General features: G+C 41.1%; 1 protein-coding gene across 4 annotated transcripts; it reads left to right on the top strand.

Moving 5' to 3' along the window:
• Nucleotides 1-7,290: 7,290 nt before the first annotated feature.
• On the top strand, nucleotides 7,291-23,887 carry dnm2b (dynamin 2b). 4 transcript variants are annotated; one of them, XM_029451858.1, is made up of 20 exons: nucleotides 7,291-7,707; nucleotides 11,529-11,602; nucleotides 12,041-12,190; nucleotides 12,304-12,507; nucleotides 13,297-13,395; nucleotides 13,876-14,036; nucleotides 14,249-14,391; nucleotides 14,470-14,605; nucleotides 15,025-15,092; nucleotides 16,656-16,794; nucleotides 18,065-18,151; nucleotides 18,264-18,334; nucleotides 18,965-19,019; nucleotides 20,421-20,531; nucleotides 20,767-20,876; nucleotides 20,978-21,089; nucleotides 22,109-22,276; nucleotides 22,409-22,635; nucleotides 23,152-23,391; nucleotides 23,606-23,887. In XM_029451858.1, the coding sequence occupies exons 1-20, from the start codon at nucleotides 7,547-7,549 to the stop codon at nucleotides 23,670-23,672; spliced, it is 2,583 nt and encodes an 860-aa protein (XP_029307718.1). In that variant the 5' UTR covers nucleotides 7,291-7,546; the 3' UTR covers nucleotides 23,673-23,887. The 4 variants fall into 4 exon arrangements, with proteins under 4 accessions (XP_029307718.1, XP_029307633.1, XP_029307546.1 ...); XM_029451773.1 differs by having other exon boundaries at nucleotides 23,603-23,887; XM_029451686.1 differs by lacking the exon at nucleotides 16,656-16,794 and adding an exon at nucleotides 15,506-15,644 and having other exon boundaries at nucleotides 23,603-23,887.

The raw sequence follows: 23,887 nt of genomic DNA, 5'->3' as shown, positions 1-23,887 counted from the left end.
AAAAGTCTGTTCATAGTTGTTGTGTCTCACACTGCTGCATAACTGAGCTGAAAAAAAGAGAAAGTGAGCAAGAGAGAGCAATCCATGGCTGCAATTAGAAAGAAATATACATATTTCCAACGATGTACTATAACTAAGTACATTTACTCAAGTTCTACACTTAAGTACAATTTTGAGATACTTGCATTTTATTAGATTAGATAGATAGAATAGATACAGTTAACTTTCAAATTAAGATTTAGTTTCATGAAAATCTTAAAGATTGTGACTTTAAACTGCTGCTTACATGTTAATGCATCAGTAATAAATATAAAATAATGTCATTTTTTAATGATTAACATTGTTTTGCTTCCAATACTTTGATTGTGTGTATGTGTTTGGTCAAAACCAAACATTCCGACTGTCTTCTTCCGATGGCACAAAAATCACCTACAACCAAAGATTTGAACAACAAGATTTGTCCCACCATGAACCGAGGTGATCGTTTGCTACTGATAACAAACAAACATTTCCTTTATACACAAATCGTGAGCACAGTAAATATCTGCTGACAGCATGTTTTCTTTAACAACTTCTACTGTTGTCTTTTAGTCATATTTCCCATTGTGGTAGTGAGTCTGGCATTACTGGCACTTGGGATTGTACTTGTACTGTGCAGACACAAACTCCCCAGGACACAAGGTGAGGGACGGACATTTTGCTAAAAATGTGTAGTTTTAGAAACATTCTTCTTGTCTTAAATTCTCTTTTTATTCGCCAAAGGATTGTTGGTAGTCTATTAAAATAATGTTAATATATTTGCTTATAAAAACAGATTGTGTGATTTTACTGTTGAATGACTGAATTAAAGAGGCAAACATAAATCAAAAGCTTAACGTGAATATGATTTTGACTGGGATGAGTATTTGAATGCAAACAAATACAAATATCTTGTTATCTCCATCTATTAAAATCTTTTATCAGCGTGTTGTGCTGCAGAGGGATCGTCAGAGCAGAGGACAAATGCCGAGCATAAAACAGAGGTGTGTGTGTGTTTTTGTGTTTAGGAGTTTGCATATGAGTGTGACAGCTGCATCTATCACCCCTTGTCTTTATGCATCCATGCACTGTTCCCATTCTTCCTCTGCAGGGAAATCAGGGAGATCACCACTATGAGGAGATAGAGATGCGGAACCAGCAGGCAAGCTCAGGAGACACACTGCCAACCGTCGATGCCACCGTCAACCCTCCTGCAAACCAGCTCGACTATGCCACCGTCAACCCTCCTGCAAACCAGCTCGACTATGCCACCGTCAATTTCCAGACAGATTCTGTCATTGTCTCTACAGACGGGAATCGTGACACAAACAAAAACGACTCCTCAAACTGTGACTACTCCTCTATAAGTAGAGCTCAGGGTGTCACCGATCCTCCTCCAGAAGCAGAGCAGAATATCTACTCCAAAGTCAAAAAGCAGACAGTTGATGTTAAAGAAATAGTTCACCCCAAAATCTAAAAATACCTCTTACCTGAAGTGCTTTTTCTCTCCATCTAGATTGTTTATCTATCGATGACTGCCTTCTCTCCAATATAATGGAACTAGATGGCACTCGGCTTGTGGTGCTCAAAGCGCCCAAAAGATACATTTGAAAAAATCTACAGCAACGTCTCTTTTCAGAAATCATGACCTGGTTACCAAAGATAACAGAGTTTAATGTAGGAACTATTTTCTTTCTACCGAACTACACCCTGCAAGCGTGTCACCGCGCAGAAGGAAGCATTCATCCACTCATGGGTGAGAGCTCTGCTGAGCTCACCTGAGCTAGCTAACATTACAACTTAGCCGAGGAAAACGCCATTAATGTTTACATCTCGCTCTGTCACAAGCACAAGCCTCTCGTCAATAAGTGGATGCACGCTTCCTTCTGCGGTAGAAAGAAAATGGTTCCTTTTATGAAACTGCTCCCAAAAAGGTCTGTGGATTATCTTGAGTAACCGGGTCATGATTTCTGGAAATAGACATTGTTGTTGAATTTTTCAAATGTCTTTTTTTGACACTTTGATCACCAAAAGCCGAGTGACATCTAATTGCATTATATTCAAGGGAAGGCAGACATCTCTACGGCCGATATCTACAACACGTGGCAACTCACCAGAAACAAAATCTAGATCGATAAAGAGCACTACAGGTAAGAGGGAACATTTTTGGGGCTTTGGGGGTGAACAGTCCCTTTAACTGTGCTGTTAAACTGCCTTCACATGATGGGAAATGTTCTCGTCGCTCACTAGATTGGAAAAGCGCTATATAAATGCAGTGTATTTACCATTTACCATTACTGCGAGGTCCTAGAAACGTAATGTTGGCAGCATTTTTGACTGGTGGACGGTATAACTTGGCACAATGTTGAGTTCAGCAGTTAGCTAATTAGCATCTATTATGGATGTGTAGTCATTTATGTGACATATACAGGTGAATATTTATGTTAATGTACTCTGAATATGATGATTAAAATCTTGTTTGAGAATACTGCTGTCTGGCTTGGTCAGTCATTCTCAATAAATCTTACATTTCGCTCAATTATATTTAAATGCTGTTATTTTAAAACCAATTATTGTGGTTGCTACTGTTTTCAACTTTACTATAATAATAATAATAATAATAATAATAATAATAATAATAATAATAATAATAATAATAATAATAATAATAATAATAATAATAATAATAATAATAATAATATAATAATAATAAAGTCTAGCAAAATGCTTTGTTAAAAAGATGCGTTTTTAGGCCTGTTTTAAAATCATCCACAGTCTGTGGCGTCCTCAGATGTTCAGGGAGAGCATTCCACAGTCTGGGAGCAGCGGAGCAGAAGGCGCGATCTCCCATGGTTTTGAGCTTAGTCCTGGGGGGAAGGAGGAGGTTAGCCTTTACAGAACGGGGGTTTCTTGTGGAGGTTTGTGGGGTGAGCAGTTCTCTGAGGTAGGAGGGAGCATTTCCGTGAATGCACTGATGGGTGTAAAGGGAGATTTTATAATCAATCCTGAGTGAGATCGGGAGCCAGTGCAGTGATTTGAGGATGGGTGTGATATGTTTGTACTTTCACACTCTCATCAGGATCCTAGCAGCGCTGTTCTGGATGTATTGCAGCTTCTGGATGTTTTTGCTAGGAATCACGATGAGAAGTGCATTGCAGTAGTCAAGTCTGGAGGATACAAAGGTGTGTGGAAGGAGTTTGGCAATATTTTTCAGGTGGTAGAAGGAGTTCTTGCATGTTTGCTTGATGTGGGCCTCAAAGGTCAGGTGAAGATCCATTTTAACACCCAGATTGGTGACTGTTGATGAGAGTGGAATGTTCTGACTGGAGAAGGTGATGCAGGTTATGGATGACTGGACCTGATGTGGGGTGCCAATTAGAAGGGCTTCAGTTTTAAATCAAATCAAATCAAATTTATTTGTATAGCCCAATATCACAAATTATACATTTGTCTCAGTGTGCTTTACAGACTGTACAGGTTACGACACCCTCTGTCCTTAGACCCTCGCATCGCACAAGGAAACACTTCCTAAAAGAAACCCCACAATTAAAGGGGAAAAAAGGAAGAAACCTCAGGGAGAGCAACTGAGGAGGCATCCCTCTCCCAGGACGGACAGATGTGCAATAGATGTCGTGTGTACAGGATAAACAACATAGTACAAATACAACATTTGACAGAAATTATGTTGTGTTGAAAAAAGAGAAAGTATGGATGAATACAGGTCAAAAAGGCTTCCCGGTGTCCAGCAGGACCAGGGCAGCAGGCGCAGCCACGATTCATGATCCTGATGTAAACTTTATCAGAGGCAACCTGCCACATGGGAGACACAGAAACTCCGGGGATGATGCCCCGGATGATGAGTTAGTAACCTACATTGACATAAATGCATACAGATAGAGAGGGAGAAGAAGAGAGGGAGGGGAGGAGAGAGGAAGAGAAGGAGGAGAGCAGGGAGGTGTCCCCCGGCAGTCTAACCCTATAGCAGCATAACTAGGGGCTGATCCAAGGCAAACCTGAGCCAGCCCTAACTATAAGCTTTATCAAAAAGGAAAGTCTTTAGCCTGCTCTTAAATGGGAAGAGGGTGTCTGCCTCCCGAACACAAACTGGAAGCTGGTTCCACTGGAGAGGAGCTTGATAGCTGAAGGCTCTGGCTCCCATTGTACTCTTAGAGACTCTAGGAACTACAAGTAACCCTGCATTCTGGGAGCGCAATGCTCTAATTGGTTTATAAGGTACTATGAGATCTTTAAGATATGCTGGAGCCTGACCATTTATTGCTTTGTAAGTCAGGAGAAGGATTTTGAATTCTATTCTGTATTTTACCGGGAGCCAGTGCAGAGCAGCTAATACAGGAGTAATATGATCCCGTTTCCTTTTCCTTTTTAGTGCTGTTTAATTGGAGGAGGTTATGCTTCATACACACCTTTATCTCCTCCAGGCAGGAGGTTCATGTGGATGATGGCAGAGGTGCAGAGGGGGTTGGGTTAGTTCTGATGTAGAGTAGTGTGTCATCAGCATACCAATGGAAAGATATTCCATGCCGGTACTATGAACAATCTTAATTAAGTGTACTTATCTTGCAATGCTCACTTTCACTCATTGCACCACTTTCAGTACATCCTAATGTTTTCTATTCAAACTAATGAGCGATGAACAGTGAGTATACAGGACATTTGTATAAAACTAGTGCAGTGGCCATGCAGGGGTCGAATGCTCGGCACATTCAACCCTGAACATCACACCTACAATAACATACTTGTGTCACACACCTAAGTCACAGCTATTTGCGTTCGGAAACACTGGTGAAATACACTTAATGGAGGTATTCATTTCCAAATAGTTGTATTAACCGCTTGCTTTGCAAAACTGGGGTTATAAAGTAAAGCATGGATTTAATTAATGGAGGTATTTTCCTGGCGGTAACGTTATAAGTGATATAAGTTATACAGGGAACTCCAGAGAAGTGAAGAAAAGTTTGGTTGTAACGTTAGTAAATCCAGCACACATATAATGTAAGTAAATCCCACATCCAGCATCATCATAACTGTCAACATTGGAATTTCAAAATAAGGGAAATGTTTTGCCGGACTCCGCCCATACTTTAACAGCTCTCAGCCACCAATGTAAACATAAACACATAAGGGACGGGTATATACATTCAGGAAATACATGTTTATTTAAAGTATGTATTACTTGTACAGACATGTTTATAAGATTTATGTATTTTATTTATCAGTTATTATCATCAATTTATTTGATGATGGATGAGTTGTGTGGCTTTTGTTTCCCCCACGAATACTTCCTTGCGATGTTAGTCTGGAAACATGTCCGCTACACTGCGACTGAAATCAACGCAGAAGTTGAAGGCTACATTATTTTTGGCGCAAAGCATCGACATCTTTCCCTCAGCTTTGGTCACTTGGTTTGCCTCCGAAACAGTTCTTGTCACAAATGAAGTCATTGACAGTGTATGTGTTTGTGCCTCGTGCTTGTGCTTGGACGATTCTTGCTGGCGAACATCGCTTATTCCGCCGTGTGCAAAGCTAACATCTGAATGGCACACTTTACAAAAAGCACGAGTTTGCCCGACTCTGCTTTTAATAAATAATGGAAGGTCTCCTCTCATTGGTACTTACTTAAAGTTTTAACTTGTTTGGCAGGTACAACTGTGACTCCATCTATCTCCTGTTCACTGTGACTCTCATCAGATGTTTTCTTCTTCTGTGTTATTGTTCCTGTTTTCTTCTGTGTTTACTCGCGGATAACGTTTTTCAGCTAAAGTTAAACATAATACAGCCACCTGCTCTACCGGAGGTCACTTTACACTTTTTTTAATTAGGCCTAAAACGGGAGGGTTGACAGGTATGAGCAGCATAAAGGTCTGAACTGCAGACGACACCCTCGACTCAGTCTGCAGAGCCCTGAAGCCCCCCCCTTCTGCTGCACCCAGTGTCGTGGAGAAATACACTTTTTTGGGGTCTTTCAAGAAGACAGGTACATTAACAGAATGTAAACTGCCCATGTCAGGGGTACATATACAAAGTAAAAAAAAAAAGAAGAAAAATAAAAACATTTAAAAAAGAGTGATGCAAATTCAAAATAATGTATTATTGGTCCATAAGAAATTTGTCCAAACTATTTAAATTGCCTTCTTATTCTTAAGGCTTCTTATCGTGACGCCATATTGGTGATGCAAAATGTTGGTTTGGAGTCTCCTCTTGGGAATGTGGAATCTTCCTCAAAATACATTTACTGTACAAGAAAGAAAACACGTTTTTCTTCTCATTACCTTCAAAACATGTAAAAATGTTCTTATCCCAAAATGTAATTGTTTGCCCAATTTTTTTTATCTTAAATTGCCTAATGTTGAACATCCGTCCAACATATTGTGGTATATATACAGTGATACAACAAATCATAGATCGTTTCTTCTTCTAGTTCAAAGAAAGTACAAGAATATTTAATATCAACACTTTCTTGGGTCCCCAGTTACACCAAGTGACATGCACACACACTCCCGCAGACAGACAGACAGACAGACAGACAGATTCCTTGCTTTCTAGTTTGATACAGTACATCTATGAGAACATTGTCTTCTTTGCCTGGTTTTGTTTAGCAGCGTCCTCTTTTGGACGAGCAGGTGATCAGCAGGTGGCTTGTGTGACGACTCTCCAGCCACCGCGCTCACAAATGTGTTCAACCTCCATCTGATACAGAGAAAAACACTGTTTGTCTTTTTATACGCTGTTTGTGAGGCTAATACTATTATACTACTTGTATAACGGAGACTTAAGCTTCATACTAAATTCTAAATACATTGTTACACAAAACGAGGCCTGTTGCTTGTGTCCCCCATTACTTACTTTGAAAGTGAATTTGAAAGTAATGTTTTAAATGTATTTTTGATGATGCACATTTAAGTGAGTTCATCAAAACCAGAAAGGCTAAAATAAATAAACCAACACAACACTAAACCAATCATTTGCAATATATATATATATATATATATATATATATATATATATATATATATATATATATATATATTGCAAATGAACCATTCAAGTATTTTATTATTTGTATTATGACTACAAACAGACTTTTCATTCCTCCTGTTTCAAAGTGCAAGTCAAAAAAACTGTATTGTTAAATACATTATGACATATTTCTTTACATTGACGGACGTCCTAGCTGACCAATGACAGAGGAGAGTGAGGCTGGAGGCGGAGCCACAATCTCCGGCGGAGGCTGGGTGTCGCCTGACCGGATGATGACAGAAGTTTTCGGTTTAATGTGTCTACTTTTATCATGCAATCATCCAGCTAATAACCTTCCCAGTGCTCTGTCCGCAGTCGGGACTATTGACTCGAACCTGCCTTGTGTTTTAATGAAATAAACTCACAGAGACTTTGACAGACTGCGGTGTCATCTGGGAACTTTTGGTTTGCTGGAAGAGCGACCCTTTGGATCTTATTTGACCGGGGAGCAGAGCAGGATAGAGCCCACTGGGCTGACCGAAGTGCCGCCATGGGAAACCGGGGGATGGAAGACCTAATTCCCCTCATCAACAAGCTCCAGGACGCCTTCAGCTCCATCGGCCAGACCTGCAACTTGGATCTGCCGCAGATAGCGGTCGTCGGCGGCCAGAGCGCAGGGAAGAGCTCCGTGTTGGAGAATTTTGTCGGAAGGTTGTACTATTTATATGTAGTCTTTGATTAATCTGACATTGTGAATGTGATTTTTAACTTTTAGTTTTTATAGTTTGTGACTGCTGCTGTTATTTTACGCCGAGCTTTTGCATAAAAGTCGCCAACTAAGCACTTGGTTACGCGCTCTGTTGGTGCCTCCCAGTTTTTCCGAACGGATTCTTTCCATTTTGGTGCTGAGCTATTCACAGTCCATAATTACGCATTTTACGCAAAATAAAACAGCTGTTGGAGACAAAAACCGAGGGGAAATTACTTTAAAGGGGGGTTTTAAAAGTGATTTCAGTTAAGAGCTCCACATCCTAAATCTATAAAAATGTAACTTCCTCAGCAGGAATATTAGCCCTGATCTGCTGCTTCATATCAGGCCTATTCTGTCAAACATTTACAAATGTTATTTTTCCTTGAGACTGCTTGCTTGGGTTGGAAATACATCTTTATTATAGGCCTCACATTACATAGGTCAGGTAAATGTTTTACTTTCAAGGCACAAAAGGATTGTTGGCTGGTTACATTGGTCTATTGTATTGAATAAGACAGTGCAAATATACAGACAGTGTAAATAAAAATGTCTCACAGCATGCACTGCTTAATTTCTTTGTGAGGTTGATGAAAAAGTACAAAGGTATTTGAATGAGCAGTTGTGAACCCCCTTTGATGACAATTAGCAGCAAACCAAATGTTCCATTAATGCCATATGTTAAAATCATTGCTCAGTTTTTAACCATGTAGAAAACAATCACTTTGCCAGTTTGTTTTGTAGTTAAAAATACATAAAACAAGCCTTGGGAGAAAATCTATTCATCAGGAAAGGGAAGGGGAAGAAGACATGTTGCTGCCGTAGAGGCCTAATCTACTGAAGATATCCGTAGCAGCTTTGTGTTTTTATCTCCAAGTGAAGGTGCCCAGACGAGGGAATACTTTACTGTTCTACAAGTCAGAATGATTTCACTTGTTGTCCAAGAGATAGGGAATGTTGATTAGGCAGCCACATCTCCTTTTTTTCCTGTTGCCTTTTGTCTCTGAGTCCCAAGCAATGGCTTGGGGAGACAGTAGGGGCATTGATGTGCCTGTGTTGGGGTCATCAGTGATGTCACCAGCTGCACTGTCATATGTATATGACACACTGGGTACCAGATACCCACAGAAGGCTACTTAGCTGTTTTCGTGTTTGTTAATTAGCTATACTGACATGCAGTAGTGTAACATTGGCTCGTGAGATCAGTTTTATTTATTCATTTTTAGTTAGTTGGAGTTGGCCTCAGTCATTCAGAGCTACTCCTAAAGGTTATTTTGATGATTATCAATTATTATTTCCACTTGAACGTATAAAGCAGTGGTTCCCAAACTGGAGTAGGAACCCTTCCAATGGGTCACAAGATGATTCACGAGAAAAACCTTAGGCATCATTCACCAATAACTTCTATAACTAAGTTTGATCTCCAATTTGTTCTTGAGGAAGCTGCAAAGTAAAATGTACGTCGGATTCATGACGTGTTCTTAAACCGCAGAATTGTTCGTACCCGTGTTCTTATAATGATGATTGTCCTCGTATATTGAACTTGTGCCAGTTGATCCTAATTAGCATAAGCAAGGACCCTGCCAATCGCCATAAAAGGGCATGAGACTGCATGGCCGTGTGCACACACAGAAATTGAAAAGAATAGTTGAGAGAATTAAGTCAAGAAACGAACGTCTGAAGAGGGTGGAGCACCGGGCTCTAAATTAAAAAAGCTAAAACTTCAATAGTTCTGAAGTGGACGCCAAACAAGCTTCTGTTAAACTTAGTAGCACCAGTAGTGGATTTAAAATAACACAAAGGAAGATGCGTGGGATGCTATTACTCGTTCAGTGTTGAAGTGATCGTGTAGTGTTTATTTATAAAAATAAAATCTTAAAGCCCTGTAGAATACTGAAAACAATTAATAAAAAAATCTAATATTATGAATGATAAAAATACTATTGCAATATAAATCTTATCATTTAAAAAAAAAAACAATTATGCACAAACATAAGTGTGCTCTTGAGTGTGTGTAGATTCTATTCTTACCTAAGAACTAATCCCAAATAAGAAAACATTGGTGAATTTCACAATCTTCGTGAAAATTGCAAAAGTCATATCCTTAACATATCCAAAACAGTTGGTGAATGAGGCCCATTGTTTTTTTTTTGTTTTTTTTTGTCAATTATTGGATGTTTTTACCTTCAGGCCTCTAACAATTATTCAAGCACAACAATCTGAGTTGTTTCGAGGGGGAAATCATTCTTTAGTGCTCATGTGTAAGCTGTGACAAAGGCCAGAAGCCAGAGAAGTTTGTAAAAGGGTTGCAACTGAGGATTATTTTCATTATTTATTAACCCATCATTTTATGTATGTATTATCTTTTTATATATTGACTTAATTCAAATGTCTTCACCTTCGCTTCAAATGTCTTGTTTTGTCCAACCAAAGGTCGAAAATGTCCCACAGTCCGGTGTGCAAGGAAAGAAAACAGGAACGTACCAAATTGTCACAGACAAGAAGCTGGAATCAGAAAATATTTCGCTTTTTAGAGTTTTAGAAGAAGTGATCAATACTCAGAGTTGTTGCAGATGAATTTTCTGTCAATCGATTAATCTACCAATTGTTTCAGCTGCAGTTGGGAACCACTGATTAATACCAATAACAAGAAGAGTCCAAATCCTCACATCTAAGGAGCAAACAGCAGCAAATGTTTGGTTGGGAAGTTTTCTGGATAAATGTCTTTTTTTTTGTTGATTAACTGTGTTGGTGGTCATCGTATTATTCATGTCGTACTGTCGTAAGTGACAGGAAGAGATGAGGAAAGAGGATGGGAATCACTGTTGTGTAACATCCTGACTGCTCTGTCAGCAGTGGACAACAGGCACACTGTGTGTGTGTGTGTGTGTGTGTGTGTGTGTGTGTGTGTGTGTGTGTGTGTGTGTGTGTGTGTGTGTGTGTGTTACCTTCCGCTTAAATTCAACTCAGTCTTGCTGCTGACCTGGCAGACAGAAGGACAGACAGACACGTTGTCATGGCCTGGAGAGATGTGTAGTCAGTGACCTGGAAATGATCACAATTCTATTGAACAGGAGTTTCCATTCGGATGAGCGTGAATGCAATGAGAAGTGGAAACAGAGAGACATGCTTCTTTCTTCTCACTATTTATAATGAATGGGGTTGTAACTCAATCTTTGCCTTGCATCAATAATGCACACATGTACATGCGTAGACACTGGGGATACATTTTAGAGCTTGTACGCTATTTATTTTAGTAGAAGCTGACACATATTCAGTACTTAGATATGAGAATGTTTGAAGACATAATGCTTGTGGGCTTTTTCACCCCTAGTTGGTATTTACTTACTGAGGAAAAAGCATCATTGTGGAATAATGAGTGCACTCGATTCCTCTTGTTCTTATTTCAACATTTTGATTTGACATGTTGTTGTGACACATGTCCGACAGCCAAGCAGAAATTAACCAGTCAATGTCCTCGTCCCTAAGTGTGTATTATACTTTATGATAGGAAATATTCTCTGCGCTCACCGAGAGGTCGGGTGCAGAGCCTTACGATGAAGGCAGCTAGTCAGTTTTGTTTCTATGGTTACTTCCCCTGCTTCATACAACTGTCATCTCATTGGTTGAGCTTTGAAAGGTCAGCGGCAATCAAGGTCAAAGTTGAAATAATTTCAACTTTTGAGAGCAGCACCGCCGATCAAGTGACAGCAACTTATCTCTCTCTCTCTCTCTCTCTCTCTCTCTCTCTCTCTCTCTCTCTCTCTCTCTCGCTCTCTCTCAGGGACTTCTTGCCCAGAGGATCTGGCATCGTCACCCGTCGTCCTCTCATCCTCCAGCTGGTTAACTGTAAAGCAGGCAAGTGCATGAGTCTAACAGTCGGGAAATGGTTTGCTCTCTTAAATCCAGGCTTCCCAAGACATAGTCTGATGTGTGTAGCCAAAATTAGGCATCAATTTATTCCATGTGCAAAAGGTAATAAAATGTGGGAAAATGGAAGTGAATCGTCAGCACAATTTACACACAAATGTAGTTGTATAACCATCCAAATGTACACATGAGCTATTTGTGCAACTGGTTCACACAAGCGTTCTTAAAAGATTTACAATAAAATCAATATCATCAACAACTTATTAACATGTTTTCTGAAACTAATTAGATTTCAGTCCCTCAAAGTTCCTGCACCATCTTTGTGCCTTCTCTCTCTGTCGCCCATCTTATCGTATTTGTTTTTATATTCTATCATCTCCTATCAACCCATGTCTCCTGTCTAAATCTTTCATTTCCTCTGTGTAGAGTATGCAGAGTTCCTGCACTGTAAGGGTCGTAAGTTTGTGGACTTTGAAGAGGTCCGTCTGGAGATTGAAGCAGAGACTGACAGGATCACCGGATCCAACAAAGGAATCTCCACCATCCCCATCAACCTCCGTGTCTACTCCCCTAACGGTAACACACACACACACACACACACACACACACACACACACAAATACAAATGCAGCCTTCTAGGTGCACGCTTCCAACATCTGTCTGATTCCTTCAACATCAACATCTCTCAGTGCTGAACCTGACCCTAATTGACCTGCCGGGGATGACCAAAGTTGCCGTGGGAGACCAGCCTCACGACATCGAGCACCAGATCATGGAAATGCTGATGCAGTTCATCACCAAGGAGAGCTGTCTGATCCTGGCCGTTACTCCGGCCAACACTGACCTGGCCAACTCTGACGCGCTCAAGATTTCCAAGGAAGTGGACCCTCAGGGTAAGGGGTCCTTGAGGAGAGTGCGTGTTCGTGTGTACGATCATATTAATCTGTATGTCTTTTGGTACCTTTTCTCTGGATATTTCTTGTCTCTAATTTGGTACAAAGCTAATTGCTTTTTGCTATATCTTGCAGCCATAATCACTCTTCTTCTTTCTATTAATCTTTGCCTCAGTGCAGGAGCCGGCTCGTCAGAATAATTAACAGTTACATTATTAAAAGACTTCCTGAAAGCATAGATGTATTACATGAGATTAGTGCAAATATAATTAAAATGAATCATCCCCACCTTTGGTCTTCTTTTATTCAATCCAGAAGCTGTTATTAAAGGTAAAGGCTTGTAATTGTAGAATGAATAATAATTACAGTTTCCCCTTAACTTTTCATCTAATGCCATCATCAGATAAAATAATAATAATATTGCTAAGCAAATGTTAGCATGTTAACACGCTGGAATAAGATGTTGAACAAGATGGTAAACTTCTCCCTTGCTAAACATCGACATGTTAGCATTGTCATTGTGAGCAGTTAGCTCTGTTATGCTAAAGTACAGCTTCACAGAGAGGCTAGCACTGCTGTAGACATTCATAACTTTGAGGCACTGTGTGCTGTAAGTACTAAGTTTGTATTAGACTGCAAATTACTGTTAACACACTGTTCCACTGCGGGTTACTAGAATATAACGGCCTTAATAATTGTATTTAATTATCTGTGTAAATCCTAAAATCACTGTTTCTATGTGACGATGAGAACATCATTCACTATAAGCGACGACGTCTTTGTCTTTAGGTCTACGGACCATTGGTGTGATCACCAAGCTGGACCTGATGGATGAAGGGACGGACGCAAGAGACATCCTGGAAAACAAACTACTGCCGCTCCGCAGGGGTGAGACCACGCACACGCACATTTTAAATGCTTTTATTTTAATCCACCAAACACATTACAAATTCTTTGTCACTTATGAGTACGAATTGTACGAATTACAGGGACCTGCCAATCACAGCCCACTAACCCTAACCCTATGAACATGGCAAATGTCACGACCTCTAACCCAAAGTTATATTCTAACACACTGATCATTACTAACCGGTACAATCACTTTATCAGACCCACACATACAGTACAGTACAGAGCAGTCAGTGACTTTTGTAATGTATTTTTCTGTAATTCTACACATTGGCTTTGAAATTAAATTGATCAGCTTTAATTTGATTGTGTTTACACCCACATCAGATGAACAGCTCTTCTCATACCCAGCTCTACAATTTTAGAAGTCGTTATAATTTAATATTTCTTTGAAAATCCTGTGCAATCAATGTTGGTTTACAACCCACGGAGAACAGCAGACACTTGTTCTTTCTTTAGGTTACATTGGGGTGGTGAACCGCAGTCAAAAGGACATTGATGGAAAGAAAGACATCCGTGCTGCTTTGGCTGCTGAGAGGAAGTTCTTCCTGTCCCACCCCGGGTACAGACACATTGCAGAACGCATGGGCACACCACACCTGCAGAAGACCCTCAATCAGGTGAGACACACACTTCCGCATACATACACACACATACAGACATGCACTGTACGTCCTTTTGAGTTTTGTAAGTGACATCTTACCCAAAAAAGCACACATGGTAAGACATAAACACACAGATCTCCTCAACACTAAACATCTTCCTTAAGTCATAATACAAATAGCTACAGTGACTTATTGTATAATAAAATGTATTCTTTTTGTCTCTACAGCAACTTACCAACCACATCCGTGACACGTTGCCAGGGTTACGCAGTAAGCTGCAAAGCCAGCTGTTGTCACTGGAGAAAGAGGTGGAGGAGTACAAGAACTTCCGCCCTGACGACCCCACGCGCAAGACCAAGGCCTTGCTCCAGTCAGTACATGCACGGACACACAAACACATTATTCCAAGAAGTTGAGACATTTCATGTATACGACGTACAATCTGTAGGATGGTGCAGCAGTTTGGCGTGGACTTTGAGAAGTGCATCGAGGGATCTGGGGATCAGGTGGACACCTCCAACTTGTCCGGTGGAGCAAAGATTAACCGCATCTTCCACGAGCGCTTTCCCTTCGAGCTGGTGAAGGTAACCGGTGATGTGGATTTTCATCATGATTATTATCATTGTGTTTTATAGCTCTTTATAGATTCATTAGTCTGTTTTTGCTTTTATGCTTTTTGATTGTATGACAGTTGTTCTTTTGATTGTCAGCAGATTTTATATTTGTGATTTCATTTAGCAAGGGATTGCTCTCTTTTATTGCCCCGTTAATAGAAAAACAACTGTCGTAAGGATGTTTAGTTTCTAAGGGTGGCTCAAGCAGTCATTGATGTGGTCTCTGACTGTTTTGTATTTACACTACTGATGTGGCAATCTTTATAAATGCTGGTCTCATACTGTAGCTATGTTGCCTAAGCTCTCTTGTAAATCCAACGCTAAGAAACGGCACACAAACCCACAGACTGCCCCTCGTGTCTGGCTTCATGTGTATCTGTTTGTCTTAGATGGAGTTTGATGAGAAGGAGCTGCGGAAAGAGATCAGTTACGCCATCAAGAATATCCACGGAGTCAGGCAAGCCGGCAAACAGCACAATCATGTCTCACACATTTGCCTTCTTTATGTCTGCTCACATGTCTGCCAGCTTTCTCCTTCCTTGTTTGTGTCCATTAGCTTTATAAAGACGTACTTCTTTCTGTCTAAAGGTTTCTTGATTTTTATGTCTCCATTAAGTGGGCAGTTTCTTCTGTCTGTCTTTGTTTTCTTATTTCTGTGAACCTTTTTATTTAGTCTCCCTGGCTTCTCGCCTTATAGCCGTCTTTCACTTCACTTGATTTCTTCCACTACTCCTCGTTTGGTCCTCCTCAGTGTCTGTCTACTCGTGTCTTCCTCCATCTCAGTGCCTGTCTCACACTCTTCCTGTGTGTCTATCCACCCCCCTCTCCTGCTCCACGTCTCCATGTCCGTCTTGTCTGTATGTCCTTCAGGACAGGCCTGTTCACCCCAGACCTGGCGTTTGAGGCCATAGTGAAAAAGCAGATCATTAAGCTGAAAGAGCCCTGTCTGAAATGCATCGACCTGGTCATCCAGGAGCTCATCAACACAGTCAGACAGTGCACTAATAAGGTATCACTGCATGGTCTCCTGCCTGGCTGCCACACCCGTATATACGCCCCACAGAGAGACCAGCCAACTTCAGAACTGTCAGCTGCTATTTTGATGCCAAACTGATTAAAAAAGCAGCTGTTTTATTTAATTGTTTTAACTCTGTGCTTTTGGACATAATTTTGGCATCTTGGAATAAAAGATAAAGTGGAAGAACTCAAAGAAAGGGTTCAGCTTTTACAGTCCTGCTTTGAAGTTCACTTGCATGAACATCAGTAGGTATATTTGAATGTCCTGGCTGTACTTCAGTGCACTGGAGTGGTGTCTCTAAAAGGCTGTGTGGTTACAGACGGGCTGTTACATGTTCCTGAAAAGGTTCATTACAAAACAAGCTGCAGGCTTGGTTTCAGGCTACAGCTGAAAGATGTAAGACTCTGCAGCCATGCTAGTGGCTCTGTGAGGCTGTACTCAGGGACAGTGGTGCTTTGAGCTAAATGCTAACGTCAACATGCTAATCTTAGTTTAGCATGTTAGCATGCTAATATTACTAATAATAAAGTAATGTGTTTTGGCCAGATAGAAAAGAAAAAGGGAAACATGAACATCTGTACAAAATATCTTGGCAATTCATCTAATAATTGTTGAGATATTTTGGACCAACTGACATTGCCATCCATAGAGCCATGCTACTAGCATGGCTAAAAAGCTGTAGCCTAGGCTGACTCTTAACATACACATGAATGGGAAGCTGGAATTCCCATTAACATTTTTGAGAACCTGCAGCTTGTTTCTGTTCTGCCCGTGAAGTAGAACTAACTAAAATACCTGTGTTTTCCTCATATTCCTCAATCTTCAAAATTCCTTTCCTTTCTTTGAAACTCTTTCTTTCTTCCTCAAACTATTCCATCCAACTTTGGATTCCATTTTTATTCTGCCACTGTTCCCTTTTTCCTCATCATGGCCCATGCTACACTGCCTCCTCCCCTCACCTGACATTAAACTTCCAACTCCCATGATGCCTCACCACCACAGGACAGGCCTGTTCACCCCAGACTTGGCGTTTGAGGCCATAGTGAAAAAGCAGGTCATTAAGCTGAAAGACCCCTGTCTGAAATGTGTCGACCTCGTCGTCACCGAGCTTGCCGCCCTGATCAGGAAGTGCACGGAAAAGGTAAACAGGAGCAGTGGAGAGACAGATTTAAAAGAGATGAATACAGAGAGAGAGAGAGAGAGAGCAATCAAAGAGAGAGAGAGAGAGAGCAATCAAAGAGAGAGAGAGAGAGAGAGAGAGAGAGAGAGAGAGAGAGAGAGAGAGAGAGAGAGAGAGAGAGAGAGAGAGAGAGAGAGAGAGAGAGAGAGAGAGAGAGAGAGAGAGAGAGAGAGAGGGCAAACACTGATAGAGAGCAATCAAAGAAAGGAATCAAAAATGTAATCAACTAACTTGTCACTGTCTATTATTGTTGATCGTTCCCCCTCACCGCTGCTTGAAGGCTTCACCTCCCACCCGCATACCTTGTGGTTTCCTCTTTAATGACGAATCTAAAAGAGCCCTTTCCCGTACTGATCATGGCCCCCTACCAGCCCTCTTACCCCATCACCACTGTGATTGGTGATTTACATAACAACCCCTCACCCTGCTTCACCTATCAAATTAGATCCCCGCTCTCACACTAAGAAATTGTGGCTGCTTGGAATTGGTGGCTGTTTCTACCCTGTCTTGTCGGGAGATTGTAATGTATTTCTCCTGTGAAACCCCCTTTTCCTGCACCATTGACACCAATAATGTATCCCCCAGACTCCACCATACCCTACCCAATCTTCATCTCTTTCTGGACTTTAACCTTTTCCTACTTCCTCCCTGATTTGTTGAGACTCGCTATCATCTTGAGATTATATTATGCTAATAAGGGGCGAATAATAGTTTCATTTAAGAATCGAGATTCTGAATCTATTCACAAACATCTATTCTGATGGACAGTAACCCTACTCACCAAGTCAAAGTTGTGTCATACATTATACAAACTTTACTTTGCTTTCATGCCATAATTCGCCACACCTCCTTTATTAGCGCACAGCAGACTGGAGTAGATCCTGAAATTAGCAGCACTATTGAATCGAGAATCAAATGTGAGATACCGAAAGATTTGCATCCCTATTGCTAATGCTTACGGTTTTCTTACACTTGTAAAAGCTTAATTGCTGTCGTAACATCTAAAGCTGACAACAAATCTCAAGCTGATGCGGAGCTCTTTAGTGCATGCCTGCTCAGTCTTTGTGTCAAATGCCCTGCCTCATACTGTATATTTACCGTCAGTGGTTATTGGGTGTAGCTGCTTATGGGGTTACATAGTGTCGCCGTGTTGTGTAAGCCTGCACAGGTGTGTGTCCTGTAATCACGGTGCCTGCAGCAGTGCGTGTGTTTTCTGTGTGTGGGTCTACAGCTGGGATCGTACCCTCGACTGAGAGAAGAGACAGAGAGAATCGTCACCACCTATGTCAGAGAGAGAGACAGCAAGACCAAAGACCAGGTGTGTGTGTGCGTGTGTGTGTGTGCGTGTGTGTGAGAGAAAAAAAGATGCAGCTCATTTGTACAGTTTCTCTTCTCTGTGTACATAACACGTGTAATGTTTTGCCTCCCAGGTGCTGCTGTTGATTGACATTGAGCTCTCCTACATCAACACTAATCATGAGGACTTCATTGGATTTGCCAAGTAAGATACTCTAAATACTTATTAATGAGTTTCATTAGGACCAGACATGAAGGTCTCTAGGTCTGAAACCATAAGTTGATTAATCGATTGATCGGTGATCGACAGAAAATGAATCTGTAGCTTTTCTGTTAAACTTTAAATTCTCTATCTTTTTAAGCAAAGACGTGATGCTCTTCTTTGCCATACTGTATATGATACTAAATATTTGGACTGTTGGCTGAATAAAACAAGAAATTTCAATATGTCAACTTGGGCACTGGGACATAATAATGGATATTTTTCAATATTTTCAAATATTTTGTAGACAAACCTATTAATCGAAAAAGTAACCAGCAGATTAATTGATAAATCAATCAATTAGGAAAATAATCATTAGGAGCTACCTTATTCTCTTTTAAATCCAGCCAGTCAATGCGTAGGGATTGTTCAATCAAATGTGAAGACCATTATGCTTTCCATCTGAAATGTTCAAATGATTTGTAGTGTTGAGAAGAAATTAAGTATTTATAGAGAGGAAAAAAAGACCAATGCTAGATGTTCTATGTTAATACTAATTGAGAGTTAAACATACATATCTTCATATATCAGAAATATTTTATATGCTTTTGTTATTGAATCTTTCTCCTGCAGTGCCCAGCAAAGAACTGCTGCAAACATCACCAAGAAGAGAGTCATGCCCAATCAGGTAACTCCGCTGTATAAACAGAAGCACCACACAAAGCCCTCACTGCAGCATCACAGCAGCTGCTTTCTCCTGCTGTTCTTTTATTTCTTGTGCTCTCTGTCGTTGTCTCAGCCCGTCTGCCCTGTCATTGTTGCCCTCTGTTGATTCACATTTACACACTCCTGTCTGTGCCCCTGTTGTCTTTTCTCTTTATTTCCCTTTCCTCTTTGTCCTCTTCTGTTCCTCCTCTTCATGGCACAGGGAGAGATTCTTGTAAGTACCGTACCCTCTGGCTGCACCTCCACTTGTCACTTCCTCTTTGGGTGGGTGGGGGAGTCGAGCAACCAGATTTATGCTCCTCGATGAAGAAGAGGGAAGTGAAAGAGTTACACTCATAGATGTATCATCATAAGAACCGGACACCATGTTAACAAGTTGGCGGCTGGTCTTTCCATTTGTTTCCAAGGTTCTCACCCAGTGAACGAGCCAAAAGATGTTTCTTCTCATCTTGTTTGGATTCAGTGTTGTTTTGATCATATGTGGGATGTGATGGAACATAAGTAGCATGTTTTGTTTATTCCACAGCTAGTGTGAACAAATAAACTGTAAGTAAGTGCAATTATTATTTATATGAAATGCGTGCTTAGGCATTAGAGGGACCTACTTAAAATTAGGGGTGTAACGATATAGATCGATGTATCTAGGACAGTGGTTCCCAAACTTTCTGTGGCCAAGGCACACCAAAGACCGAGCCAAAATCTCAAGGCACAACTGAGTTCATATCGTGGCAAAACTTGTGATTTACACCACTTCTTAAAAGTAGATTGTCTGATATAAATGTAAAACAAATCTCCGTCCTCTTTGGCCCTGAGCTCCTCTCTGCCTAAACGGCTCTGATTATAATGGTGGTCTATGGAGAAAATTATTTTTTAGGCCGCAGATAAACTTTCAATTGCAGCACCACAGCTTGCAACTGAGACAAATTGTGCCCGGCTGACTCCGACTCCACAATACATTCGTGGTTACACCACCCAGACCAGGGTGTTGCGTATGTCCACTCATTGTCCCTGTGTGTCCCCTTTGTCTTCTTGTCCGTCAGTCTGACAGAGAGAGGGAAACAGAGCAGGTGACTTTTCATTTGATCCTGTCATCCTTTATTCTCAGTCGCTACGTTTGTTGTGTATTTTCCGTTCTTACAGTACAACTTGATCTGACTGCACTGTGCTCTTTTTTATTTTTTATTTATGAAGAATACTGTTGCACTTGCATGTCTTTTGTGCTGTATTTTGATGCCAATTCTCTGTCCATGTCTATGTTTTTCTTTTTCATTTGTTTTTAGTATTCTGTTTAGCTTTCTGTAGATACATATTACCCCTCTTGTGGGCTGTGTAGTTTAGTCAACTGTTGGGCTCTCGTGTGCAGGTGATCCGCAGAGGCTGGCTCACTATCAACATCAGTATCATGAAGGGGGGATCTAAGGACTACTGGTTTGTCCTGACTGCTGAGTCTTTCTCCTGGTACAAAGATGAGGAGGTAAGGCTGCTTACGGGACAGTAAATGTTTGCTCGCCTCATTTCCATGGGATAGAGAGGAAGTAGGGTTAATGTCCAGCATCTCCTAAAGTAATTTCTGAGTTATTTGCCACTGGATAGTAAATCTTACTTGTTGTACCTCTTTAAAGAAATCACTTGAAGTTGCTCTGATGAGTTGATGGTTTTTTTTTATAGTCTGCCTTCTTTTATATTTGTCATACCATGTGTTTTATCAGGAGAAAGAAAAGAAGTACATGCTGCCTCTCGACAACCTGAAGCTGAGAGATGTGGAGAAGAGCTTCATGTCCAGCAAACATGTCTTTGCCATCTTCAATACGGAACAGAGGTGCGGATGCTGTGATCCTCTAAAACAATCATGTTTCCGGCGTTCATCCGTTCTAATCTTTGGTTAATGTGCACGTGTGTGTGTGTGTGTGTGTCTTACAGGAATGTGTATAAAGACCTGCGTCAGATTGAGCTGGCATGTGACACTCAGGAGGATGTGGACAGCTGGAAGGCTTCGTTCCTCAGAGCTGGTGTTTACCCGGAGAAAGACCAGGTACACTAGAGTGTATTTACAAAGCATTGCAGCATTTCTTTAAATGTGGCCTCAGGATATTTAAAGATGCAGTGTTGAATACACAAAGTTAAAAAGGTTGCACACACACAAATCTTCAGAACAATGTAGACTAATCTCAATTTTACTGGCCGTGTCAAACAAACATGCTAATGTTTCGGCCTGCGGTGTTCATTATTTAAAGATACACTGCACATTGGGACAAATGTTTACCAGAGAGTTTTGTCGGCAGTTGGCTTATATTTGGGTAAAATTAGTGTGTGAACAAAGTTTTAAAAAGCACACGTTCTTTGTTTTCTGCCATATGTGCAACTGCTCATTTGATTCACTGCCCTGCATCCCTGCTGCCCTCTGGGGATTCAATATCTAGGCCATCACAGCTAACCCATGTTTACCTTCCACGCCAGTATATTCAGGTCATTCACTAAAGAGAGCTTATCCAACCAGATATCTTATTCATGATCAAAATACTGGAGTAGTGTGTATGAAAAAGAAGATGTGCATTAAACTGTGTTTGCATTACTGTGGTCCAGAACTGAAAGATGTGCCATCTGTTAGTTAAAAAGGTTAAATTAAAAAACAGTTTAAATCTTTACATCTTTCTCTATAACAGTAAAAAGTCAATTAATCTAACAATAACATTTAAAAAAAGACATCTTTAGCCATTATTTATTTGATTTAATTTAAGAGTTTAATACTCAAACCCTCAGATAATCTGCCAAATCAGCACAGTGAGTGTGTGCTTTGATCAGATTTGATTGACAGCTGTCATCAGATTCCGAGTGAAATGTTGCTTCATCCTGATTGGTGCTCAGAGGTGTGTGACATCACATTTTTCACATGGGAAATAACCAAAATGATGTCCAACAATAGTGTGTTTGTGTAGGAAGCCATCCCTCAGAGTAGTAGAAGCAATCTGAGGGAGAAAATACATTTTCAGGGCCTTTAATGCATCACACTAACAAACAAGACATCTCCTCCTCTGTCTCGGTCCCTTCCAGCCTGCGAGCGAAGATGTGATGAATCCGAGCGACACCGTGTCCATGGACCCGCAGCTGGAGCGGCAGGTTGAGACCATCCGCAACCTCGTGGACTCGTACATCGGCATCGTCAACAAGTCCATCAGAGACCTCATGCCCAAGACCATCATGCACCTCATGATCAACAGTGTACGTGTTCAGCTTTATCTGTGCCTTCTCCCTTTAGTCATACTCGAGATCGAGAGAGGGATGAGAAATTAGTTGTAAAGTCATTTTTCAGTCTCGCTGTATTAACTTCCTCTTTTTGTTTCCCTTCTCCAGGCGAAGGACTTCATCCACTCCGAGCTGCTGGCCTACCTGTACTCGGCCGGGGACCAGGGCAGCTTGATGGAGGAGTCACCAGAGCAGGCTCAGAGGAGAGATGAGATGCTGAGGATGTACCACGCTTTGAAAGAGGCCCTCGTCCTCATCGGAGACATCAGCACTACCACTATTTCTACCCCAGTACCTCCACCAGTAGACGACAACTGGATTCCCAAGGACCCAAGGTAACAAACATGAATACATACAAATATGTCTGCCGGTATTAGCTTATTGCAGGTGAATCATTATTAGTGTAAGTATCAAGAAATGTCAGTGCCGACATGCAAAAACTAGGTTTGAGGTATTTTAGAAACAGTGTCACCATTACATAGTTTGGCCACCAGAGGCCACTGACACGTAGATGTTTCTACTGTCCTGAATACATTCCTGCTCATAATTCATAAAATGCAAACGAATTTGAGGGATCAAGATTGCTGTTTATGATATGTGTTAATGTAAAAAACAAACTAACTGGAAACAAAATCAGAATCTAAAATGGTCTAAAAAATCTAGAATGATCAAAATATGCATAAAACCTCTTTGTGAATTAACTGTGGTTTTAACATATGACATCAACATTTAATATAAAAACATGCACAGTGATCATTTTCTCTCATGTTAACAGCCTGAAGGTTTAATCAGGGGCGTCTTATTTTGAAATATAACTCTTCTCTCAATATCATTCTTTCTCTCTGTCTCAGTCCTCCACCGGCGTCCCGCCCTGCCTCAGCAACAGCGCCCCCTCCCAGCCGACCCCCAGCAGTGAGGGGGCCCACCCCGGGTCCTCCGCCCCCTCTCAACCCCTCACCAGCATTCGGAGCTCCGCCGGTGCCGTCTCGCCCACCGGGCCAAACGGCCTACGCAGGCGACTCTGGTGTTGTGCCTCTAGTACCTTCAAGGCCGGCCCGCGTGCCTCCTGCGCTGCCGCCCGGGATTCCCAGGTAAAATCGTACACACACACACACACACACACACACACACACACACACACCCACCATGTGACTTTGATGTGACTGCAGGTGAAGGGTTGTTCTGTATGTTCTGGCTTTTGGTGTTTTGGGAATCTTTGGTGCATGATTATCTGATGATATTTTTCCTTGCATGTTTCCTCCTCCCCCTCCCCAACACCTCTCCTCCTCTCTCTTCCTACAGCAGAAGACCCCCAGGTGCTCCCATCCGACCCACTGTCATACGTCCTTCAGAGCCCTCCCTGCTTGACTAGAAACACACACGCATATTCTTTTTGTTTACACTTTTCTATTTCTGTAGAGCAGAGAAAGTAATCTTTTTTTTGTTCATGTATATTCCTATAACTACAAACTGTTGTCCTACTGTAATTGGTAATCTGATGCTGTTTCAGTCTGTGCATGTCAGAAGCATTATGTATGTACTTTTGACTAAATGTGTAGGTAGCTTCTTTTTTTTTTTTTTTTTTTT

The sequence above is a fragment of the Cottoperca gobio genome, chromosome 1 (assembly GCF_900634415.1).
Source record: "Cottoperca gobio chromosome 1, fCotGob3.1, whole genome shotgun sequence".
In the NCBI taxonomy this organism is placed as follows: domain Eukaryota; kingdom Metazoa; phylum Chordata; class Actinopteri; order Perciformes; family Bovichtidae; genus Cottoperca; species Cottoperca gobio.
The sequence above is the reverse complement of the archived record's forward strand: the minus strand, read 5'-3'. Positions and strand labels throughout refer to the sequence as shown.